General features: G+C 44.9%; 1 protein-coding gene across 3 annotated transcripts in view; it reads left to right on the forward strand.

Moving 5' to 3' along the window:
• The window catches only part of VGLL4 (vestigial like family member 4), a 165,357-nt gene extending 144,627 nt beyond the window's left edge, over positions 1-20,730 (forward strand). For all 3 annotated transcript variants that reach the window (XM_045024836.1, XM_045024835.1, XM_045024837.1), the window contains 3 exons: positions 4,385-4,610; positions 14,117-14,240; positions 17,994-20,730. In XM_045024836.1, coding sequence (XP_044880771.1) covers positions 4,385-4,610; positions 14,117-14,240; positions 17,994-18,262 — 619 coding nt within the window. In that variant the 3' untranslated portion in view covers positions 18,263-20,730. The remainder of the gene's footprint in view (positions 1-4,384; positions 4,611-14,116; positions 14,241-17,993) is intronic.
• The last annotated feature ends 559 nt before the right edge of the window (positions 20,731-21,289 follow it).

Consider the following 21,289-nt stretch of genomic DNA (forward strand, 5'->3'; position numbering starts at 1 on the left):
AGCACAAACCTGTAAGAATACATTTCCCAGTGTGTTGTGTACTGCTTTATATAGTGAGCTCTCTTAAATGTCTGCTTATAACGGCAGCAGTAACCGGTTGCTCCTTTCCACTGTGTCCGAATGCAATGAAGAATTGGTGCTGAAGTCGCTAATCATATTCTCACCAGGAATCCCATTCTTTCATGAAAAAAGTACAACAGCCTTTTTCAACAAAACTAGGCCTTAGAGCCAATATCTAGCTTCATCATCAATCACAGTTAGGTCAGTATTAGGGTGACTAGATAGCAACTGTAAAAAAACAGGATGGGGTGGGGGAGGGGTAATAGGCATCTATATAAGAAAAAGTCCCAATAAAAACGGGACATCTGGTAACCCTAGGTCAGTATAAATACAGAAAGTTTAGAAGGAAAAAAAATCTTTCATTTCTTAACACAGAATGGATGCTACAGTCGATTAAGAGGTGGCTGATTACCCTTCTCCTGCTCTTCTCGCTCTCTTCTCCACCTCCTGGTCCCTCCTATATTTTAAATGTTATATGTTAAATATTCATCCAGCGGAGTAATCAGCCATTTTTTACTGGCACACACGTGAACAAAAGGTAGCCATGGTTTAGAACAATAATGTAAATCTAAGTGTAGTTTTGATTCTGAATGATACGGAGAAGTAGGCATCAAAGCAGAGTTATTAAATACCGCTATAAAACTAAAATATAAAAAAACCTATATAAAAACAGGTAGAGGGGTAAGTTAAGTAAAGGTAACTAAATTATGTTACACTCACATAAACTTTGCATTTTTATTTCTATTAGATTTTGTGTAAGAAGCAGGGGCAGCTCTAGGCACCAGCAAAGCAAGCAGCTGCTTGGGGCAGCTCATTTGCAAGGGCGGCAGCTAGCAGGGATCGAGCCTGAGAGCTGAGAACCAACAGGGGGCCCTGGGAGCTCCTTGGTTAGCTCCTTGCCTATAGAACCAGCCCTGGAGCAGGGAAAGAACTACATTTCCCAGCATTCCCTTGGCCACTACCAACAGGAGAGGGGAAGGGAGTATGGTAAGTGAAACCTCATGCTGCAGCTTGAGCTCAGGGCTAGAGTGGGGTGGCACTGTGAATGGGGAACAAATGTGCCCCAGATATCCCCTTCAGAAGACATCCCCAGACTGGCTTAGGGATACTGGTGTGACCTCACCTTGCAGCCCCCAAAGAAGGAATTGGGTGGACTAAATGGACAGTGCCCCTCTATATCTGAAGCCTAGCAAGGGAGGTATGTGGATCCCACTAGAATTTAAAATGAAAAGTAAGGGAGGGGAGGCTCTGGACCTGGGCAGCTTTAGATACAGTACCAGGCACGTAGGAAGATTTCCACTTCTGAGCCATGGAAGCAGAAATTGACTTTTCCTTTCCAGATTTAGCTAATATTCAGAAAGGGAATCTAGCACCTGCCTTCCAGATTTGAACACCTCAGAATTCAGGAGTGCTCAAGCTCAATTTGGGCAGCTGTTACTTCATTTCTCCCAAATCAAATATACTGATCCACTGTAATTTGCTGTAGAAAAAGTAGGATAAAATTGAGCAAGAAATGCTTCCGAGTGGTTATTAGGACTGGAATTGCTATTTTCAACAGCCATTGCCTTTTTTTTTTTTAGTTGTTTAAAAGGAAGACAGTGATATTGCATTGGCAAATTCCCCATAGAAACAAAGAGTGGAACAAAAGAATAATAAAGGCACCTTGACATTTCCTCATTTATGGAGGACAGTCTTATAATATGCATCCAGATATCCTCCAATCACACAAGCTGAAAATTGTTGCACTTTACTGCAGTTCTGTAACCATATGGGAACCAATCCTGTCTGTGTTCTGTGCACATCCAAAATTCCTGCTGAATGACTCGCCCTGGGAGCAAGTCACCAGTGACCCAGGTGCAGGTAGGGGAGGGGAAGGAAGACCCCAGGGTGGGGGTGGGGGGTAAGGGGAGTGCCCAGAGCTGGTGCAGCACAGGGTGTGTGAGATCCCAGGCCTGGGGTGCCAGGGGGTGCGGGTGGGGGGGGGGAGAGCCCAGGGGTGGGGCGGCAGGGGGGTGCGGGAAGGGGGAGGCCCAGAGCTGGGAGTCCGGGGTGGGGGAGCCCAGGGCTGGGTCAGCAAGGGGCGACGTGGGGGAGCCCTGGGGTGGGGGCAGCCAAATTTTATTTTGCTTGGGGCGGCAAAAAACCTAGAGCCGGCCCTGGTAAGAAGGATGGTTAAATTGGGGATGTTAGCGGGTCTCAGTATTCCTTATTTGCATCTGTTTACAGTTATGTGGGATTTTAACTTTCAATTTCTCAGTTGTTAGCTTCCCTTTTCCTGCTAGCTCTAACAGTACCCAACCTCTAGAAGGTGAAGTAGCTTCTTGTACTAGTCAGTTGTTTCAGTATTGAATAGTATTGTTGACATCTTGATTTTGGCATAATCTCACCATTATGGAAAAAGCTGTTTTCTCTCCTTCCCCACCCCTCACAGCCCCAACTCTCCAGTCATACCAGCATTTCTGCAAAGTCTCTCTTGTGTGTTATTTTGTTATGATGGGGTAAGACGAAGCTTTTAAATGGATTTATTTAATAAGTATCCATGTGGAAAAGTTGGCAGCCTTGTTCCATAAAGTCTGCTCTTGCTCTATGTTTTCTCCTGCCTTTTCATAAAGCCACTTTTCTCTTCTAACTCTGTCTTTCATCCCTGGTATGAAATTGATGTGCCAGAACCATAGTACGTGGCTTTTGATAAAAATTTAACCTTTAAAATACTGATTTTTCCAGAATGCCAATCAAACAAATGCTTATGTGGATGTGTGATTATGTCCAACTGCATGTCGTAATTCATCAAGTTGAAAGCGCAATTCTCTCTCTCTCTCTCTCTCTCTCTCTCTCTCTCATATTAGTTCCCTTTTGAATGGTTTGTCTGTTTAGCAGCTTCCCCCGATGAACAGCAAATATACATCTATTAAGCAAAAGAATATACAAAATAATTTATTTTTAAAGTGCAATAAATGTCGAAGTCTTAATTATGTGAGTGAATCTGTTGAGACAATTCACCAGTTGGTTGTAATTAATCTTCTATGGGAAGTGCTCTTGCTAATTAAAGAAACCTGGTGAAAGAAAATACAACCATTTCAGACAGAAATAAACAATGAATTCTGCTCTTTAAATGTTCCATGTTTCAACAATCCCACTGCCTTCAGTGGAGTTACTTCTGATGTTCATTAGGTCGCCCTAATGGCAGCATGTCGAGTACTAACACTGCATACCCCAGCTAGCACAGGTATAGATTGCAGTGTGGATGGTGAGGCAGTACTTAGGCGAGTAAAGTGCCCTACATGCCTGAATCCTCAGGATATATATACCGTACATGGCTCTCTACACATTCAACCAGTGCCCCAGTGTCGGCTATTGTTTTTAGCAGTGTAGTGTCCCGGCAGAGAAAGGTAGTGGGGAAAGGCTCTGTCAGTTCCACCCTGCCAGAGCCTTTCCTTGCTGCAGAGAAGCTGCTTATGGGGAGCTGCTGCAGCCTTTTGCTGCTGCATGTAGCTACAAACATAAATGTAGACATAACCTTAGAGCAGTGGTTCCCAAACTTGTTCCGCCGCTTGTGCAGGGAAAGCCCCTGGTACCTGCCGTGTCCGCAGTTTCGGCTGATAGCGGCTCCCGGTGGCTGCGGTTCGCTGCTCCAGGCCAATGGGAGCTGCCGGAAGCAGCGTGGGCCGAGGGTCGTATTGGCCACCGCTTCCAGCAGCTGCCATTGGCCTGAAGCAGCAAACCGTGGCCACTGGGAGCCACGATCGGCCGAACCTGCGGACACGGCAGGTACACAAACCGGCCTGGCCCGCCAGGGGCTTTCCCTGCACAAGCGGCAGAACAAGTTTGGGAATCACTGCCTTAGATTGATAGATGTTCTTCCCATACACTTCAGCATTGCTTAAGGAAAGCTATTGCTATGAGGGTGGGGAGGGGGAGAGGAAGGTAGAGTAGACTTTATAGGATTCTAAATTGGGAGGTTTCTGGCCCTAAAGTATGATCTGTATCCAGAATATGGCTCAATTCTTAAAGCATTAAATAAGTATGAGGAAATCTAGGGGAAGATGTGACACTATCTCCTGACAGAGCTTGAAAGCATAAATCACTCTTTTTAATAAAAGTGTGTGTTTTACAGGAGATGGTGGGATGGATAGGGGATGGGTTGATCTATTTTATACTTTATTGCGAAGAATTGAGCAGCACATGTTTTTGGAAAGGCCTCTGTCTTGCAAATGTCATTTCAGCTGCATAGGAGTGCAGGGCACTTCCCCAGAGTTATGTGATGTGGTTTTATGAAATGGTGGTAACAAAATAATTGACTGTCGTTTTCTTTTTAAACTGCTAGAAACAAGACTGCCAACGGGGATTATCGGAAGGAGCACAGAGACAGGAGTCGCAGTCCAATAGAACGGGCTGCTGCCCCAACAATGAGCCTTCATGCCAATCACATGTATGCCTCAATCCCAAGCTTGACCATGGATCAACCTCTAGCACTGACCAAAACCAGCATGGATGCAACGCGAACAGTCAGCAGCATCACGCCTGCGCTGACGTCTGTGGAACGGCAGCAGGTACTTGTCTTCTAGATTGATAAGACTCTCTGGGTTGTTGTAGGAAACCTTGCTGTACACACATTGATGACTTCCCAGACATAAGCAGAGTACGTTATGAATTACAATAGGTAATTCATAAGCGATAATACTGTTCAGGCAAAACATGGTTAGTTGTGGGTTTTTTTGTTTTTTTTTAATTTCGTTAAGATTCAGTGTGTTTCATGAGAGAAATGGCTGGCTGTTTGAATGCAAATAGCTTTCCTAAACTCTCTTCCACTCACCCACATATTTTATGTTTTGATAAGCTTGTAAGTGCACGTGTTTGAATTAGAGATGCAAACTTATTGAGAGATCTGATTCACTCTGTTCAGATAATAGTTTGGGGGCTCCTAATAGCCTCAGATAAAACTGATCAACTCAAAAGCACTAAAGGCACTCAGCTCTCTTTGAGGATGCCTATATGCCTTTGAAAGTCTCTCCGCTGTGAGTATACTGAAGAGGGGAAGGAAAGGAAAGAAACATGAAAAGAAGAGGAAGAGGCTGTAATAACCTACAACTCTGTAACCCAATGAGATACAGATCGCTGAAAGGCTCTTCTCATCACTGAATTAAAGCCCCACCCTAAATGCAGAAAGTCATTGAACAGATTTAGTCAGTGTGAAAAGGTTTGTGTGTGGAACTAATGACGCCATCTTCTCTGTACATAGTATGTTGTGCCACTGTCTGATAGTGTTCCCTAACTGTATTGGAGATGTCTCTTGCTCCTCCATAATGGCTTCACTTTCGAACCCATGCCACATAAAGGAGAAGGCATGAAGCAGGTAGGTCATGCAGTGGCACACACTCGTACAAGCATGCCATCTTGGGAGCAACATCTTCTTTTAAAGAATCCCTGCATTGTGAAGAGAGGTGGGTTTTCATGCATGTTACATAATAATTCCTCTCTTTTATGTGTCAAAGCCACTTTCACCCCAACACCACAGTCCTTCTCATGAGTGGGAATTAACAGCCTCTATCTAGTTCAGCCAATGACTTATTAAAAGTTGTACCTTAGTGAGTTGTGGCTAGCTGCAGCATGGGAACATAAGCTGGCACATGTATCCAGCCATTCCTTGCTCCCCTATCATGATTTGTTGCAAAGAGTAAATCCATATATGTGGATGAATTTTTTAGTGGGGAAAATTTCCACTACAACTTGCAAATAATCTTTTGGCTAGATGACCAGCTCATATTTTATGGTTGGTGCAGTGGTTTTTCCCCACCAGTTCATTTTCCCTTCTCCCTTTTGTAGACTGAGCACTACAGTTCTTCTTCGAGTGCTTGCTCATATCGATTCCAATTAGGTGTGCGCACACCGTGTGCATGCTCGTCGGAAGATTTTTACCCTAGCAACACTCGGTGGGTCGGCTGGGTCGCCCCCTAGAGTGGCGCCGAATATATACCCCTGCCGACCCAACGGCCCTTCAGTTCCTTCTTACCGCCCGTGTCGGTCATTGGAACAGTGGAGCGCGGCTTAGCTGATCTCCACTTCCCTAGCTACTCGTAGTTATCTCGTTAATTCTTGTGTATATAGTTCAAATTTCTATATGTTATGAACTAATAAAATTAACTACAACTAGTTAGTGTATATAGTTGAGGGGTTTGGGGATTATCCCCTTCCCCGCACCCGGTGCCGGGGCCCATGCCCGGTTCACTGGGTTTCAAACCGTGCTTGGCCTGTCACAAGCCGATGCCAACAGGAGATCTCCACGACTCCTGTCTTAAATGCCTTGGGGAATCTCACCTTGCAGATAAGTGCCGTATTTGCAAGGCCTTTAAGCCGAGGACCAAAAAGGAGCGGGACTTTCGTCTCAAGCAGCTCCTGATGGAGGCAGCTCTTACCCCTTGGAACCGAGCGCTGGACAGTCTACAAGCAGAAGCATTTCCTCGGCAACACTAAGGCCTCTCGGCATCGACGTCTGTTTGGCACCGCTTCCTCTCCCCGAGGGTAAAGAGACATAAGACTCTGGCTGCTTCCGTGACACCTGCACCGCAGCCAGAGCACTCGACTAGGTCAGACCGCCCGGCACCGACACCTGCCATGGCACCGACAACGTCGGCAACGTCGATTCCGGTCCCGCAAGGGCCGTCGAGTCCAGTGCCTAAAAGCTCTCCGGCGAGAGCCGTGGTTGAGCTCACTATTCCCTCCACGCCGGAGACATTTTCCACGGCGAGGGAGCTGATCGCAATGACAGAGTCTGCGCTGCCTCAACCGCTGGCACTGCCAGTGCAGCTCATACAGTCAATGGGCAAGCCTGCCTTGATCAGACCACCCTCTGTCGGCACCGCAGAGGAGCACCGTTCACGATCGTGGTCCCGCATTTCATGGCTTCCGGTGTCAGGCCTCCCGCTAGAGCTACAGCATACCATACAGGACTTGCCCTTTGACGGTAGAGGCCTGTTTTCTGGAAAGACTGACCCTAGGCTACAAAGCCTAAAGGACAACAGGGTCATTATGCGCTCTCTCGGCATGCACAGGCCGGTGACTCAGCGCCGGCCTTTCCGTCCCCAGCCTCACCGCCCTTACCCTCCGCCTAGACAAAGACAGGACTTTGGCAGAAGGTGTGGCCGAGGCGGTCGTAGGCGACAGTCAGGACCCCAAGAGGGCCAAAATCAGAGTCCCACCAAACCACCAGCGGGGCCAAAGCCAAACTTTTGAAGGCATGCCCGAGGACGGCGTACCAGTTATTACCCAGGATCCGTTCCCTCCCTTTTACAACCGCCTCTCCTTTTTCCTCCCTGCGTGGTCCCATCTAACCTCGGATCGTTGGGTCCTATACACGGTGGAACTCCAGTTTATTTCGCCCTCCATCCTCGTCCCTCTTCAGGGACCCCTCTCACAATCAATTCCTCTTGCAAGATGTGCGGACGCTCCTCGCCATCAGAGCTATAGAGGAGGTACCAAAGGACGAAAGGGGCAAGGGGTTCTACTCCCGCTATTTCCTAATCCCCAAGGCGAAGGGAGGTCTCAGACCTATCCTAGACCTGCGAGTACTCAGCAAGTTCATGATAAAGCTGAAGTTCAGCATGGTATCCCTGGGGACCATCATCCCATCCTTGGATCCCGGAGACTGGTATGCAGCCCTCGATATGAAGGACGCGTATTTTCACGTCGCCATTTATCCTCCACACAGAAGGTACCTCCGGTTTGTGGCCAACCGTCAACATTTCCAGTTTACGGTCCTTCCGTTTGGCCTCTCTACAGCCCCAAGAGTATTCACAAAGTGCATGGCTGTAGTCGCCGCCTCCCTCCGCCGCTGTCGGATACACGTTTTTCCGTATCTAGACGATTGGCTCATTCGAGGGACCTCCGAGGCCCAAGTCACCTGTCATGTGGGCATCGTCAAGGACCTATTCCTGCGTCTAGGCCTGATGATCAATACAGAGAAATCCACTCTGATTCCCACACACAGAATAGAATTCATTGGAGCCATCCTGGACTCCAATCTCGCCAGAGCCTGCTTACCTCAGCCTCGGTTTCAGGCGATGGTAACAATTATACAAGGTCTACGGAACTTCCTGACAACTTTGGCTCGCACTTGCCTGGGTCACATGGCTGCCTGCACGTTCGTGACCAAACATGCCAGGCTACGCCTCCGTCCCCTCCAATCGTGGCTCACCTCGGTATACCACCCGGGCAGAGACAGCATAGACATGATCGTCACGATCCCCCCGAGCATCCTATGCTCCCTCGACTGGTGGTCGACGCCCTCCCTGGTGTGTGCAGGGATGCCGTTCCATCCGCCTCAGCCCTCGGGGTCCCTGACGACGGACGCCTCATCTCTCGGCTGGGGTGCTCACCTTGGTTAGCTTCGCACTCAAGGCCTTTGGTCGGCTCAAGAGCTGGCCTTGCACATCAATGTCCGAGAGCTGAGAGCAGTCCGCCTTGCGTGCCAGGTGTTTCAGCAGCACCTACAAAGGCCGTTGTGTCTTGGTGTTCAAAGACAACACAATGGCCATGTGTTACATAAACAAGCAGGGAGGAGCACGGTCCTCCCCTCTTTGTCAGGAAGCCATCCAGCTCTGGGACTTCTGCATAGCCCAATCGATAGACCTGGTAGCGTCCTTTCTCCCAGGGGTTCGGAACACTCTGGCGGATCGCCTCAGCAGATTCTTCCTGTCTCACGAGTGGTCGATTCGTCCGGACGTTATCCATTCTGTTTTCCGGAAGTGGGGCTTTCCCCGCATAGACCTCTTCGTTACTCGCGAGAACAGGAAGTGCCAGACGTTCTGCTCATTCCAAGGCCTCTCCCCGGGCTCGATCTTGGACGCTTTTCTGATGCCATGGATGAGCCATCTGCTGTACGCTTTTCCACCGTTCCCGCTGGTTCACAGGGTCCTGCTAAAACTCCGCAGGGACAGAGCGCACCTGATCATGATCGCTCTAGCGTGGCCCAGGCAGCACTGGTACACCATGTTGCTAGACCTGTCGATAGCCAACCCGATTCCCCTGCCTCTTCGCCCAGACCTCATAACGCAGGATCACGTCAGACTTCACCTTCCAGACCTGCAATCCCTGCACCTCACAGCATGGCTGCTGCGTGGTTAAACCGATCCGAGTTACGTTGCGCTCTGCCTCGGTACAACAAGTACTCCTGGGTAGTAGGAAACCTTCCACTCGGTTAACATATCTGGCCAAGTGGAAGCGTTTCCTTGGCTGGTGCAAAACGCACAATGTTACTCCCACCGAGGTCCCGATCCATTCCATCTTGGACTACCTCTGGTCTCTCAAACAGCAGGGCCTGGCGGTATCATCACTGAGGGTGCACTTGGCAGCCATCTCTACCTTCCACCCAGGGGAGAGTGGCCGCTCCGTATTCTCGCACCCTGTGGTTTCTAGGTTCCTCAAGGGCTTGGAGCGCTTATACCCCCACGTTCGCCGCCCCGCCCAAACCTGGGACCTCAACCTGGTTCTAACCAGACTTATGACTGCCCCATTCGAGCTGCTGGCAACCTGCTTGCTGCTATACCTGTCCTGGAAGACAGCTTTCCTCGTAGCCATTACGTCGGCCAGACGAGTCTCCGAGCTTCGGGCTCTCACGGTGGACCCACCGTATACTGTGTTTCACAAGGACAAGGTGCAGTTGCGGCCACATCCGGCCTTCCTCCCTAAGGTGGTGTCGGCCTTTCATATCAACCAGGATATCTTCCTTCCGGTCTTCTTTCCGAAGCCACACTCATCGCGAAGGGAGCAGCAATTGCACTCCCTAGACGTCCGTAGGGCGCTCGCATTTTATATCGAGCGGACAAAACCCTTTCATAAAACGCCCCAGCTCTTCGTCGCAGTGGCAGACCGAATGAAGGGCCTACCTGTCTCTTCCCAGAGGATTTCATCTTGGGTGACGTCGTGCATCCGTACCTGCTATGACTTGGCCCATGTTCCATCAAGCCACCTCACTGCAAATTCCACCAGGGCTCAGGCTTCTTCTGCTGCCTTCCTGGCTCATGTACCCATCCAGGAAATATGTCGTGCAGCTACCTGGTCCTCGGTCCACACCTTTGCCTCACATTATGCACTGGTCCAACAGTCCAGAGATGATGCAGCCTTTGGCTCAGCAGTTTTGCATTCTGCAACATCTCACTCCAACCCCACCGCCTAGGTAAGGCTTGGGAATCACCTAATTGGAATCAATATGAGCAAGCACTCGAAGAAGAAAAGACGGTTACTTACCTTTGTAACTGTTGTTCTTCGAGATGTGTTGCTCATATCCATTCCCAAACCCGCTCTCCTTCCCCTCTGTCGGAGTAGCCGGCAAGAAGGAACTGAAGGGCCGTTGGGTTGGCAAGGGTATATATTCGGCGCCATGGTGGCGCTACTCTAGGGGGCGACCCAGCTAACCCACCGAATGTTGCTAGGATAAAAATCTTCCGACGAGCATGCACGCGGCGCGTGCACACCTAATTGGAATGGATATGAGCAACACATCTCGAAGAACAACAGTTACAAAGGTGAGTAACTGTCTTTTCTTTCTCTACAGCTCTTGTGCTTGCATCCAACCTTTTAAAGTCTTGCTGTGTGGAAATGGCCCTAGGATTGCTGCTATCTTGCGTAACTCAATGTGCAGATTCTACAGCTATTGTTCTATGTACAACAGTTCTTCTCTGCCTCTTAACAGTTCGTTCAGTGATGACAGAGAAGGAAGGGACAGGCTTCCATTGACGACACTGGTGCTCTTAATATCACTCTTGTTTCTCAACCTGGCAGCCAGCCCTGACATACTCTGCTGTTCCTTAGGAGGTGTTTGTACTGGACTATACCCTAACACCCTGGCCAGATTTTTGTTTTGTTATCTTTGACATTTTGAGCTTAGTTGCAGTCTAGTGTCTTGGGGAAATGGGATGGTGAGGCGAGTCCTTGCTAAGATTACAGTATAGAAATTGTGCAAGAAAGAAAATGTGTATGGAAAATAGCAATAGGAGGCTGTGGCTTGATTATGCCTTAACTGAGTTCATACAACAGTAATGCATGCTCACGTTTCTCTATCTGCTTCTGTGTCTAATGTGGCTATAGAAAAACTGGTTTTGGCCAGTGTAGTTCAGCAATTATAGTCACTATGTTATTAATTCCTCTGTACCTTTCATTTTAATATATTCGCAGTGGTAATAGGCAGTGCTAGCACAGGCATTCTTGTGAAGTCTAGAGAAAGATGCAGAAAGAAAACTCATTCACCTATAAATCCATTCATAAACTCAAGTAGCCCTATACAGATTTGTGTACATATGTATAAAATAGGTTTTTTTGGAGAAATATCATCTTAGGCAAGGTGAAGAAACACAGTACTGCCAACTATGCAGCATATAAAATGAAATCTGTGTCCACTGTGCCTTGCGTACAAAGGAATCAAGTAACTGCAGCATTTTCCCCTTTGCTTACTTTAAGTATACACCTCTACCCCGATATAATGTGACCCAATATAAGGCGGGTTCGCATACAAGGCGGTAAATCTCTGACACGCTTACTCTGGGTTTGATAAGGGGCAGAGCGCCTCGGAGGCGGTCAGGGCCCCTCCCCCCCACCAGGGTCTGGGGGGCAGGAGCTGTGGGAGGGCACTTTTGGGGGCCCTGCAGTCCCAGAGTGGCGGGGGGCCGGGAGCAGCCTGCTCTGCTTCCCCAGCCCCAGCCGTGTCGCTCGGAGGATGGTGCTTGGGGAAAGGGATCACCCCCGCACTCACCAGCAGCAGCGGAAGCGGAGCAGCCCGCTCCACTCTGCCAGCTCCCAGCCGCAGCACTCCCCTTCCTGTCGCTGGTGAGTATGGGGGGAGTCCTTTCCCCAACCTCTCCGCACTCACCTGCGGCGGGAAGCGGAGCGACGTGGCCTCAGCCCTCTCTCAGCCGTGTCGCTGAGGGGAGCTGGGGAAAGTTCCTGCACTCACCTGCCTAGCGGGAAGTGGAGCGCCATGGCTGGGAGCTGGCGGAGTGGAGCTGGCTGGGGCTGGGCTGCTCGGCTTCCCGCCGCAGGTGAGTGTGGGGGGGCATCCTTTCCCCAACTTCCCCGCACTCACCGGCAGCGGGGCGCTGCGTCTGGGAGCTGGCGGAGTGGAGCGGGCTGGGGCCGGGCTGCTCTGCTTCCCGCTGCTGCCAGTGAGTGCCTGTCAGGGGGTGGGGAGTGGGTGGGTGGATAGGGGGCAGAGCAGTTACAGGACAGGGGAGTTGGATAGGGGGCGGGGTCCTGGGGGTGATTAGGGACGGGGTCTCTGTAGGGGGGCGGTCAGGGAACAAGGAATGGGGGGGCCAAAGCAAGTTTGATATAACGTGGTGAGATTTTTTGTCTCCCGAGGGTCACGTTATATCGGAGTAGAGGTGTATTTGACTTTGCTATCAATGCAGTAGGATGTGAATGGACATTTTAGCTCATCATGTCTGGAAGAATAGTGAAAAAAATCATATTACTTTGCTTTATGTAGCTGGCATTTGACTCCGAGAAACTTACTTTGATCTTGCAGTGAAATGAAATCTCTGTTCAATATGCCTAAGCTGAACATATGTTAAACAATGAAAGCCATTCCCTCCCCTGGTATTTCTCTTTTCCATTTACTTTGTGTTGAGGATAGGTTTAGTACAGTTTGCAGATTGACTGCAGTGAATTGAGAGTGAGGCATAAAATTAAAATTATTTGCCAACTGCGCTGATTCAGGCAAGCCAGGTCATGTGCTACAGAGATGCAAAATGAACTCACATCATAAAATATACCAAACGTTTTAAGCAAAAATATTTTAGTGTGTGTGTTTTCCATCACTCCTCTCTTCAGGCAGCCACTTAGAGAAACCAGGACCATTCCTTTGCATACAACTCTCCCTCCCTCCCCCCCCCCCACACCTGAATGTTAAACTGAAATGACTCAGTATCTCAGAAATGTACCAATTTAAAGTTTTTAATAATAGTGTTACTAGGGTTGCCAAGTGACTGAACAGTTTTGGGAAGTGGAAAAAGGGTGTTGCTTTTGAGGCAGTGCTGGAAAGCCATGAGCCAGAGAAACTTTTCTGAGCCATTTTCATCTATTTCTGTTCCACTGTTTTCAGGACTCTGATATTGCTTGGTGTTTTCTTTCTACTCTTCATGCTTTACATCAATATGGGGAGTGAAGCACAGGATTGAGAATTCATGACTCTGGGCGAGTAATTTAGCTGATCTTATTGCCTCAATTTCTTCAACTATAAAAGTTAGGTTACCTAACTAATAGGGTTAACCTATTAATAATGTTTGCAAAGTACTTCAAGTTCTTTAGAAGGAAGATACTGTGGAAGCTTTACAGCAGCTAATAAAATTCTCTCTAGTGTGGGGGTTGACATTCAGTTCTGCACTGTCACCCCAAAGTAAGATCAAGTGTTGAGATGCAGTCCTGGCTCTTTCACGAGAGCCCACAGAATATCAGGGTTGAAAGGGACCTCAGGACGTAATCTAGTCCAACCCCCTGCTCAGAGCAGGACCAATCCCCAGACAGATTTTTGTCCCAGATCCCTAAATGGCCCCCTCAAGGATTGAACTCAAAACCCTGGGTTTAGTAGGCTAATGCTCAAAGCACTGAGCTATGCCTCTTCCTGGATATAAGCAGCCTTTGTATTTTACTTAATGAGATAAATTAGTTAAAATTAGTACATCTGCTGTGAAGTGAGGTAGGTCAAATTCTACTACATGCATAGTCATTTTTATGAAGTAATTTTATTTTTTATTGGGATATTTAGACCTTGTCTTTACAAATGTTTTCCAATAGAAAACATTTCAGGTTTTTTTCTAATATTGCAGGATCATGTACAGGATGGGATTTGCTCTGTGGCCTATTATTTTGGTTTTAATTTACTATATTGAATTAGATATTTTAGGGATTACTTGTAGCCAGATAACTCTCTCCTCCTCTCTTACATAATAAAATGTATTTGTTCGCAGCTGACAGATCCCCGCTAAGATTTTCAGTTATTGTATGCTTTGAGATAGCATTGTTTGTTCCAGTGACCTTGTTGAATAACAATTCTGTTCTTTTCCCTCAGAACCGTCCATCTGTAATCACATGTGCCTCTGCAAACACCCGTAACTGTAACCTCTCCCATTGCCCCATCGCCCACAGTAGCTGTGGTTCAGCCATGCAAGCCAGTTACAGAAGACCATCTAGCAGTAAGTTATGCTTCACCTTTTCTCTCCTCTCTTGGGGCTTCAGCATTCCTAGATGGCCAAATTATCCAACCCTGTTTTAAAACTTCGCCATTTGTACTGAATAAATGGCAGGGTTTGGGAGCTATGGCTTATTGTATCTTGCTAGTGACTCAGTAGTTATGAATGAGGTGGCCCTTCTGCTACAGTCAACTATTTGGAAGGGCTTTTTATTGTGATCACTTTCCATCCTTCTAATATAGAATTATGGGGTTCTGTGTTTATTGCTAATTTCTGTATCAAAATGAAAACAATTTTTTTCTATTATCTCTATAAACTCTGCCTGGGCTCAGAGAGCCATGCTGGGTTCTCTCCATTCCACAGTGGTGTTGCAGAAATGTAACTGATTGGAAATTGGTAGACAGTTCCGTTGATGTGCAAGATGGAAGAAAATCCAGCTCCCTCCCTCCCTCTTAGTTGTGTTGGAGCTGCAGAGCTAGCAGGAATAAAAAGCAGTAAAAATATGGGGCCTTGTGTTGCAATCAAATTTGTATGCGCAGCCCCTTCTGCAAGCGCAAAGCACCATTAAAGGAGTTATTTTGTGCCTCGAGTCAGTGCTTGAGTAAGAAGGTGCCATTTCTAAATAGTTATTTATCAAATAGTGGCAAGGGAGCAGGGGCACTCTTTTGCAAAGGTTTTAAAAACAAGAATAAACAATAACAAGCAGCAAATGGAGGTGGGCATTAAATCTTAAACCTCCTTCTAACCCTTCTTTTCATGCCCTGTAAGCTGTCTAGGGCAGTGATCTGTTTGTAAAGCAACGTGCACGCGTAGGGAGCCTTCCTTGCCCTCCACTCACTTTGCGCAGTATAGGCTTCCCAAGCCCTCCCCTTACTGCACTGTGGAATGGTTATGTTTCTGCTGTGGTCACAGGCCTTTGCAACTACAGATGGCAGGTTTCACTCCACCTTGGTGATGCTGGATATACTCTCAAGCTTCTTCTTTGTGTATAAATACAGAAAGGAAGCTACATTCTTTACTTGGCACTCTAAACATTCCCCCAGCGTAGGTTTCTACTTTCAGTTCAATTAGAGGGGTCTTCCTTAACTGAAATAGTTGTACTGGTACAAAATGTACGGCTGTAGACCAGGCCTTAATTACTGTTGAAAACAGGACTCAGGAAGAGCCTAAGTTACTTTTGAAAATTTTACCCACTATAAATACTGTAAATATCAAACACCTGAATATGCATGTCCCTCTGAGATATTAGTTTCATTTCAGGGCAGGTTAAGAAGAAAGATAAGAAATAATTAGGGCTGTCAATTAATCACGATTCATTGCACTTATAACAATAGAATACACATTGAAATTTATTAAATATTTTTGGATGTTTTTCTACATTTTCAATATTGATTTCAATTACAACACAGAATACAAAGTGCACAGTACCCATTTTTTATTACAAATATGTACTGGAAAATTACTATTTCTTTTGTTTATCATTTTTAAATTCACCTCATACAAGTACTGTAGTGCAATCTCTTTATCGTGAAAGTGTAACTTACAAATGCATATTATTATTATTTTTTGGTTACATAACTGCACTCAAAAACAAAATAGTGTAAAACTTTAGCGCCTACACGTCCACTCAATCCTACTTCTTATTCTGCCAATTGCTAAGACAAACAAGTTTGTTTACATTGATGGGAGATATTGCTGCCTGGTTATTTACAGTATCACCTGAAAGTGAGAACAGGCATTGGCATAGCACTTTTGTAGCTGGGGTTGCAAGGTATTTACATGCCAGATAGGCTAAACATTTGTATGCCCCTTCATGCTTTGGCCGCCATTCCAGAGGACCTGCTTCCATGCTGATGAAGCTTGTTAAAAAAATGAGTCAATTAAATTTGTGACTGGTCTCCTGCTCTGTTTTACCCACATTCTGCAAATATTTCATGTTATAGCAGTTTCGGATGATGACCCAGCACATGTTTGTTTTAAGAACACTTTCACAGCAGATTTGACAAAATGCAAAGAAGTTACCAATGTGAGATTTCTAAAAATAGCTACAGCACTTAACCCAATGTTTAAGAATCTGAAGTGCCTTCCAAAATCTGAGAGGGATGAGGTGTGGGCATGCTTTCAGAAATCTTAAAAGAGCAACGCTGATGTGGAAACTACAGAACCCAAATCACCAAAAAAGAAAATCAACCTTCTGCTGGTGGCATCTGACTCAGATGAACATGCGTCAGTCCGCACTGCTCTGGATCATTACCAAGCAGAACCCATCATTAGCATGGAGGCATGTTCTCTGGAATGGTGGTTGAAGCATGAAGGGACATCTGAATCTTTAGCGCATCTGGCACACAAATATCTTGCAAGGCCAGCTACAACAGTGCCATGCGAATGCCTGTTCTCACTTTCAGGTGACATTGTAAACAAGAAGCAGGCAGCATTATCTCCTGCAAATTGTAACCAATCTTGTTTGTCTGAGCAATTGGCTGACCAAGAAGTAGGACTGAGTGGACTTGTAGGCTCTAAAGTTTTACATTGTTTTATTTTTGAATGCAGGTTTTTTCACATAATTCTACATTTGTAAGTTCAACTTTGATGATAGAGATTGCATTACAGTACTTGGAGGTGAATTGAAAATTTTTTTTTTTTACATTGCAAATATTTGTAATCAAAAATAAATTGAGCACTGTACACTTTGTATTCTGTGTTGTAATTTAAATTAATATATTTTAAAATGTAGTTAATATCCAAAAATAATTAAAATAAATGTTGTTTAACAGTGCAATTAATCATGATTAATTTTTTTAATCGCTTTACAGCCCTAGAAATAATACTAATTTCCTCCTCCCTGCTGGTCCACACTTTCTAGACAAATTTGCAATATGGTCCCCATTCTGAGTCTCAACAACATATAGGATCAGCTGAGAAATTCTTTTCAGATTGGAACAGCTGCCATATTTGCAAAAGTTTTGGAATGATTCTAATCATTTTCAGAATGTTTTCCTCATTTAAATGCTTATTATTTATGCTTAACATCCCATTGTTTTGAAAGGAATTGGGCAGGATAAGACAACACAGAATGAGATTTTTAACAGCTTATTATCAGGCTTTGTGCATAAACTTTAAAACTATTATTTCTTAACACAAGAGAGTTTAAAATGATTCCTCCTTTATTTACCTGCAAAGATCTGTTCTCAGCTGCTTGCTTTCTCCTACAGTGGTTTTTGATCTTACTGATGCAACTCAGAGAGTGCCTGCAGTTCACTTATTTGAAAAGTGGAACTTTGAACCCAGCTCTTGGCAGCTACCGTAGAAAGCATTTCAGCTCACCTATAAGTAATTTAGGGATTGAGCCAAAGTCTATTGACTTCAGCAGCCTGTGCACCAAGTCCTTAAAGGATGGGCTCAAGTGGAATTAATGGAAAATGAACACATTGTCTATGGGATTGTTGTTGTTTTTTCTATAAAATTGGATATTTAACTATTCAAAATTTATATTACCAGCCTAAGGGATGCTATCAGAAAGCTAGGGGCCTCTGTATAAAAAGTGCAAGGCCAAATTTTGGCCAGTGTAGGTAACGAGAAAAATGTTCTCTAGTTTAACCTGATCTGCTTCTGCATTTTTAAGTCCTCCTCCAATAAAATGATGCAAAAAGTCCAGCTGGTACCAAAATGGGAGAAAGGAAGAATCTGGAAGTAGCATCTGGTAGCTAGAGTCTATATTCAAATATTGGTTTTGTCTTGCCTGTTTCTCCCATCTAGCTACCACTGCCTGTGATCCAGTGGTGGAAGAGCACTTCCGCAGAAGCCTTGGCAAGAATTACAAGGAGCCTGAGCCAGTGGCAAACTCTGTGTCCATCACAGGATCAGTTGATGACCACTTTGCCAAAGCACTTGGGGATACATGGCTTCAAATTAAAGCTGCAAAGGATGGAGTGTCCAGCAGTCCTGAGTCTGCCTCAAGGCGGGGCCAATCTTCCCCTTCCTCCCACATGGTCAATCATAATCATTCGCCCTCTGTAGTCTCATGAAGAGAGTGGATCATCACACTTCCGAATTTGCATGGTTTGACTGAGCTTTGAATAGTGTTGGGGTGAGGGGAGATTAGTTTTCAACACGTTTTTGTGTACTTGTTTGGTATTTGTACAAGGGTGCCCTTAAAGATGATAGCAGGAACTATTTGATAAAGATCTATGTGATGTAGCATCCTTTTTTTCCTGCCTCAGTTACCAAAGAAACCTCTGATGCAAGCATCTGCTACCCCTTTACAAGAAATGCATGCTAATCTACAAAAAAGCCATTACACACACACACAGTTGGTTGACCCAAATGCTTTTTGCTTCTATTAGCTTCTTGACACTACAGTTTGCCTGGCTTGCCCCCACCCCCCGGGTGAAGTAATTTTGTATGTATATACTTGAAAAGAACTGTCATGTATGATTTGCACTATTGGAGGAGGACTAAAGTTGCATGGCAACTTTATGCATGATGCTAATATCCTGAAGGCAAACTGCTGAAAAAAAGAGTTTAAGTGACATTTCTATCAGTTTTTTTTTAAACTGCTTTGGAAGGGGAAGTCTCATACAGGTTATAGCTCTTTCTTTAGATTTCAGGTGCTTAGTGCTTGCAACTGGACTGCATAACTTACAGACCACATGGGCATTTAATTTTTTCTAAACACTGCAGTTTGTTAGAGTAGAGCTGAGGATGGAGAGTTCAATAGTGCTTAAAGATGCATGTTATGAAAAATAGCTGGTATCTATTAATGTATAGACTGTAAGAAACATAATACTTGTTAGCTTTTCTTCAGAATTAGTTTATTTTTGTCAGTAACAGTCCTAGATATACTTACTGCTGGTACAGTTGTACTCTGATTCACTTTATTAGCAGCCAGCCAGAGAGGACAGCCTCAGGACAGGCCTCATAAATGAAGCAGTTTAGAAATATATGATGCGTGGTACAGGATGCTATAGCTTTGCGCATGAGTGAATAACCATTTATGTTTGCATTACTGTCTGCTTAACATGAATTTGCTTCCTAAAACTAGAAGTCTGTGTAATCCTACTTTAACTAGCTACAGAAACTGCTACCTTTAAATATCTTGGACAACAGATTGTTACAGTTTGTGAAATATGAGCTTTAATTTTTAAGCTTACTCATAAACCTAGGCCAAGGCAGCATACATTCCTCCAGTAGAAAACTTTATACAGGTATTACTGCATTTATTATCATTTGCTATATTAATAGCTACTAACTAGACATTAGGTAATAGAGGCAGGCATAAAAACACAGCTGTGTTAGTAATAAAGTGCTTCTCATCTTTTTGTTAAATGTAACTATTCTCCCCCCCAATACATTCCATTATCCCAGTACAATTACAAGTAGTGCTTTTTTTTTTTGTTTAAAATACTGGGTTACCTGAAGAGACTGGTTCAATATAGAAAGTTATGATTAGTTGGAAGATGAACTACATGTGATGTATTATGGACTGTTACAGTATTGGGTCCATTGTGGCTTTTATTTTTTTTATGTTAAGCTGTTTTAATTTGAGAAAATATCAGAAGATTGGCTCTTACTCATGTTGAGAGGGTGGCTGCTCAATTTTTAAAAAAACAGAAACCACAAAAACAAGCCCCCAGTTTCACACATTTCACTACCATCTTACTGGGTAGTCAACGCTTACCTGCTTTGGCATTCAGTACCCTACTCTCTGTAGGAAAATTGTTAAAAGAACACTTTTTTATATAGGTAACTTTAAGACCATCGTTACGCTGTGCGTAAAGAATGTACAGAGAAATTTGTAGGTATTTTTTGAGGAACAATTAATTTGTTAATGATATGTAGCTATTTAATTTTTCCCTTTCCTTTATTGTAATCATTCATTTTTTTGTTTGGAGAAAAAAGTTGATCTTTTTTTGTTGTAGATTTGTCTGTAATACATTAAAAAAGTGCAGGAACACAGTTATTCTATGAGAACACTGCATTAGCATTAATAGCCACTAGTTTGTTATTGCTACAGGCTACTGAGCATTGTAACAGTAAAATACTAATACTGTAGATGGACTCTGTGGAAAATGTGACTCCTTCTACATTTCTTTGTAAACACAAATGTTTTTAAAGCTAATATTTTCAGTAATAGCTGTTTTACAAGGTCACATTTACTTATCTGAGATAGGTAAATGGATGTGGGGCAATAAAGATTTAATGTGATATGTCCAGTAAAAACAAATATATTAAACACAATTATGTCATGAAAGCCAAAGGGTTGGGGGGAAGTAAACTCACCATAATAACGCATAGTGAAGTTTCTTCACAGAGCCATGTTATCTGCTACAGTTCAGTCTGAAAGATTCTCTCCGTGTTTGTAAATCTGTAATATACCATTCTTTTGTGGCCTTGTTTCACCTGGGGAAAAGAAAAAAAGGTTTGGCAGGCCATCTTTTTTTTTTTTGTACTTAAAAAGTAGCCTTAAAGAACAATAAAGTGCTCTTAAATCACAGGTGTGTGCATACTCTTCTTTGTAATTTGGTTAAAAAGGAAGTATTGAAATCGACCATCTTACCTTTGCTAGGATTGGAGTAAGGGAACAATGCATCAAACTGGGATCTTTCCTGCTAGATGAAGACAGGCCTAGACCACTGTCCTTGCACCCCATTTTTCCATGCAGCATGTATATCCTGCTGAGAACATAGCCAGTGATGAATAGCAGTTAGGGACATATATATAGGACGATATAGATCATACAAAAGCTGCCATTGCTCTGACCAGCACCAAGAGTTGTTTGCCCACCACGTTGTGAGACATGCCAGCACAGATGGCATTGGGTAGCTGCTGTTTTTCCCCTCTGGCAAGGGCAACTGGTTGTAGGCAGGTTGGTAACACTTTCCAGTTATAGTGGCTGCAATGGACGCCTGCGTGGCAAACTCCAAAAAAGTCTTGTTCCTGCAGCAGTATTTAAGAATGCCAACAGTTTTGTGAGCACATCACTAGGGACCTGTGTGCGTTCAGGGTCAGAAGCGCAGCTCTGCCACTATAACCCATAGACACATCCTACAGCA

The sequence above is a fragment of the Mauremys mutica genome, chromosome 7, assembly GCF_020497125.1.
Source record: "Mauremys mutica isolate MM-2020 ecotype Southern chromosome 7, ASM2049712v1, whole genome shotgun sequence".
NCBI lineage: Eukaryota > Metazoa > Chordata > Testudines > Geoemydidae > Mauremys > Mauremys mutica.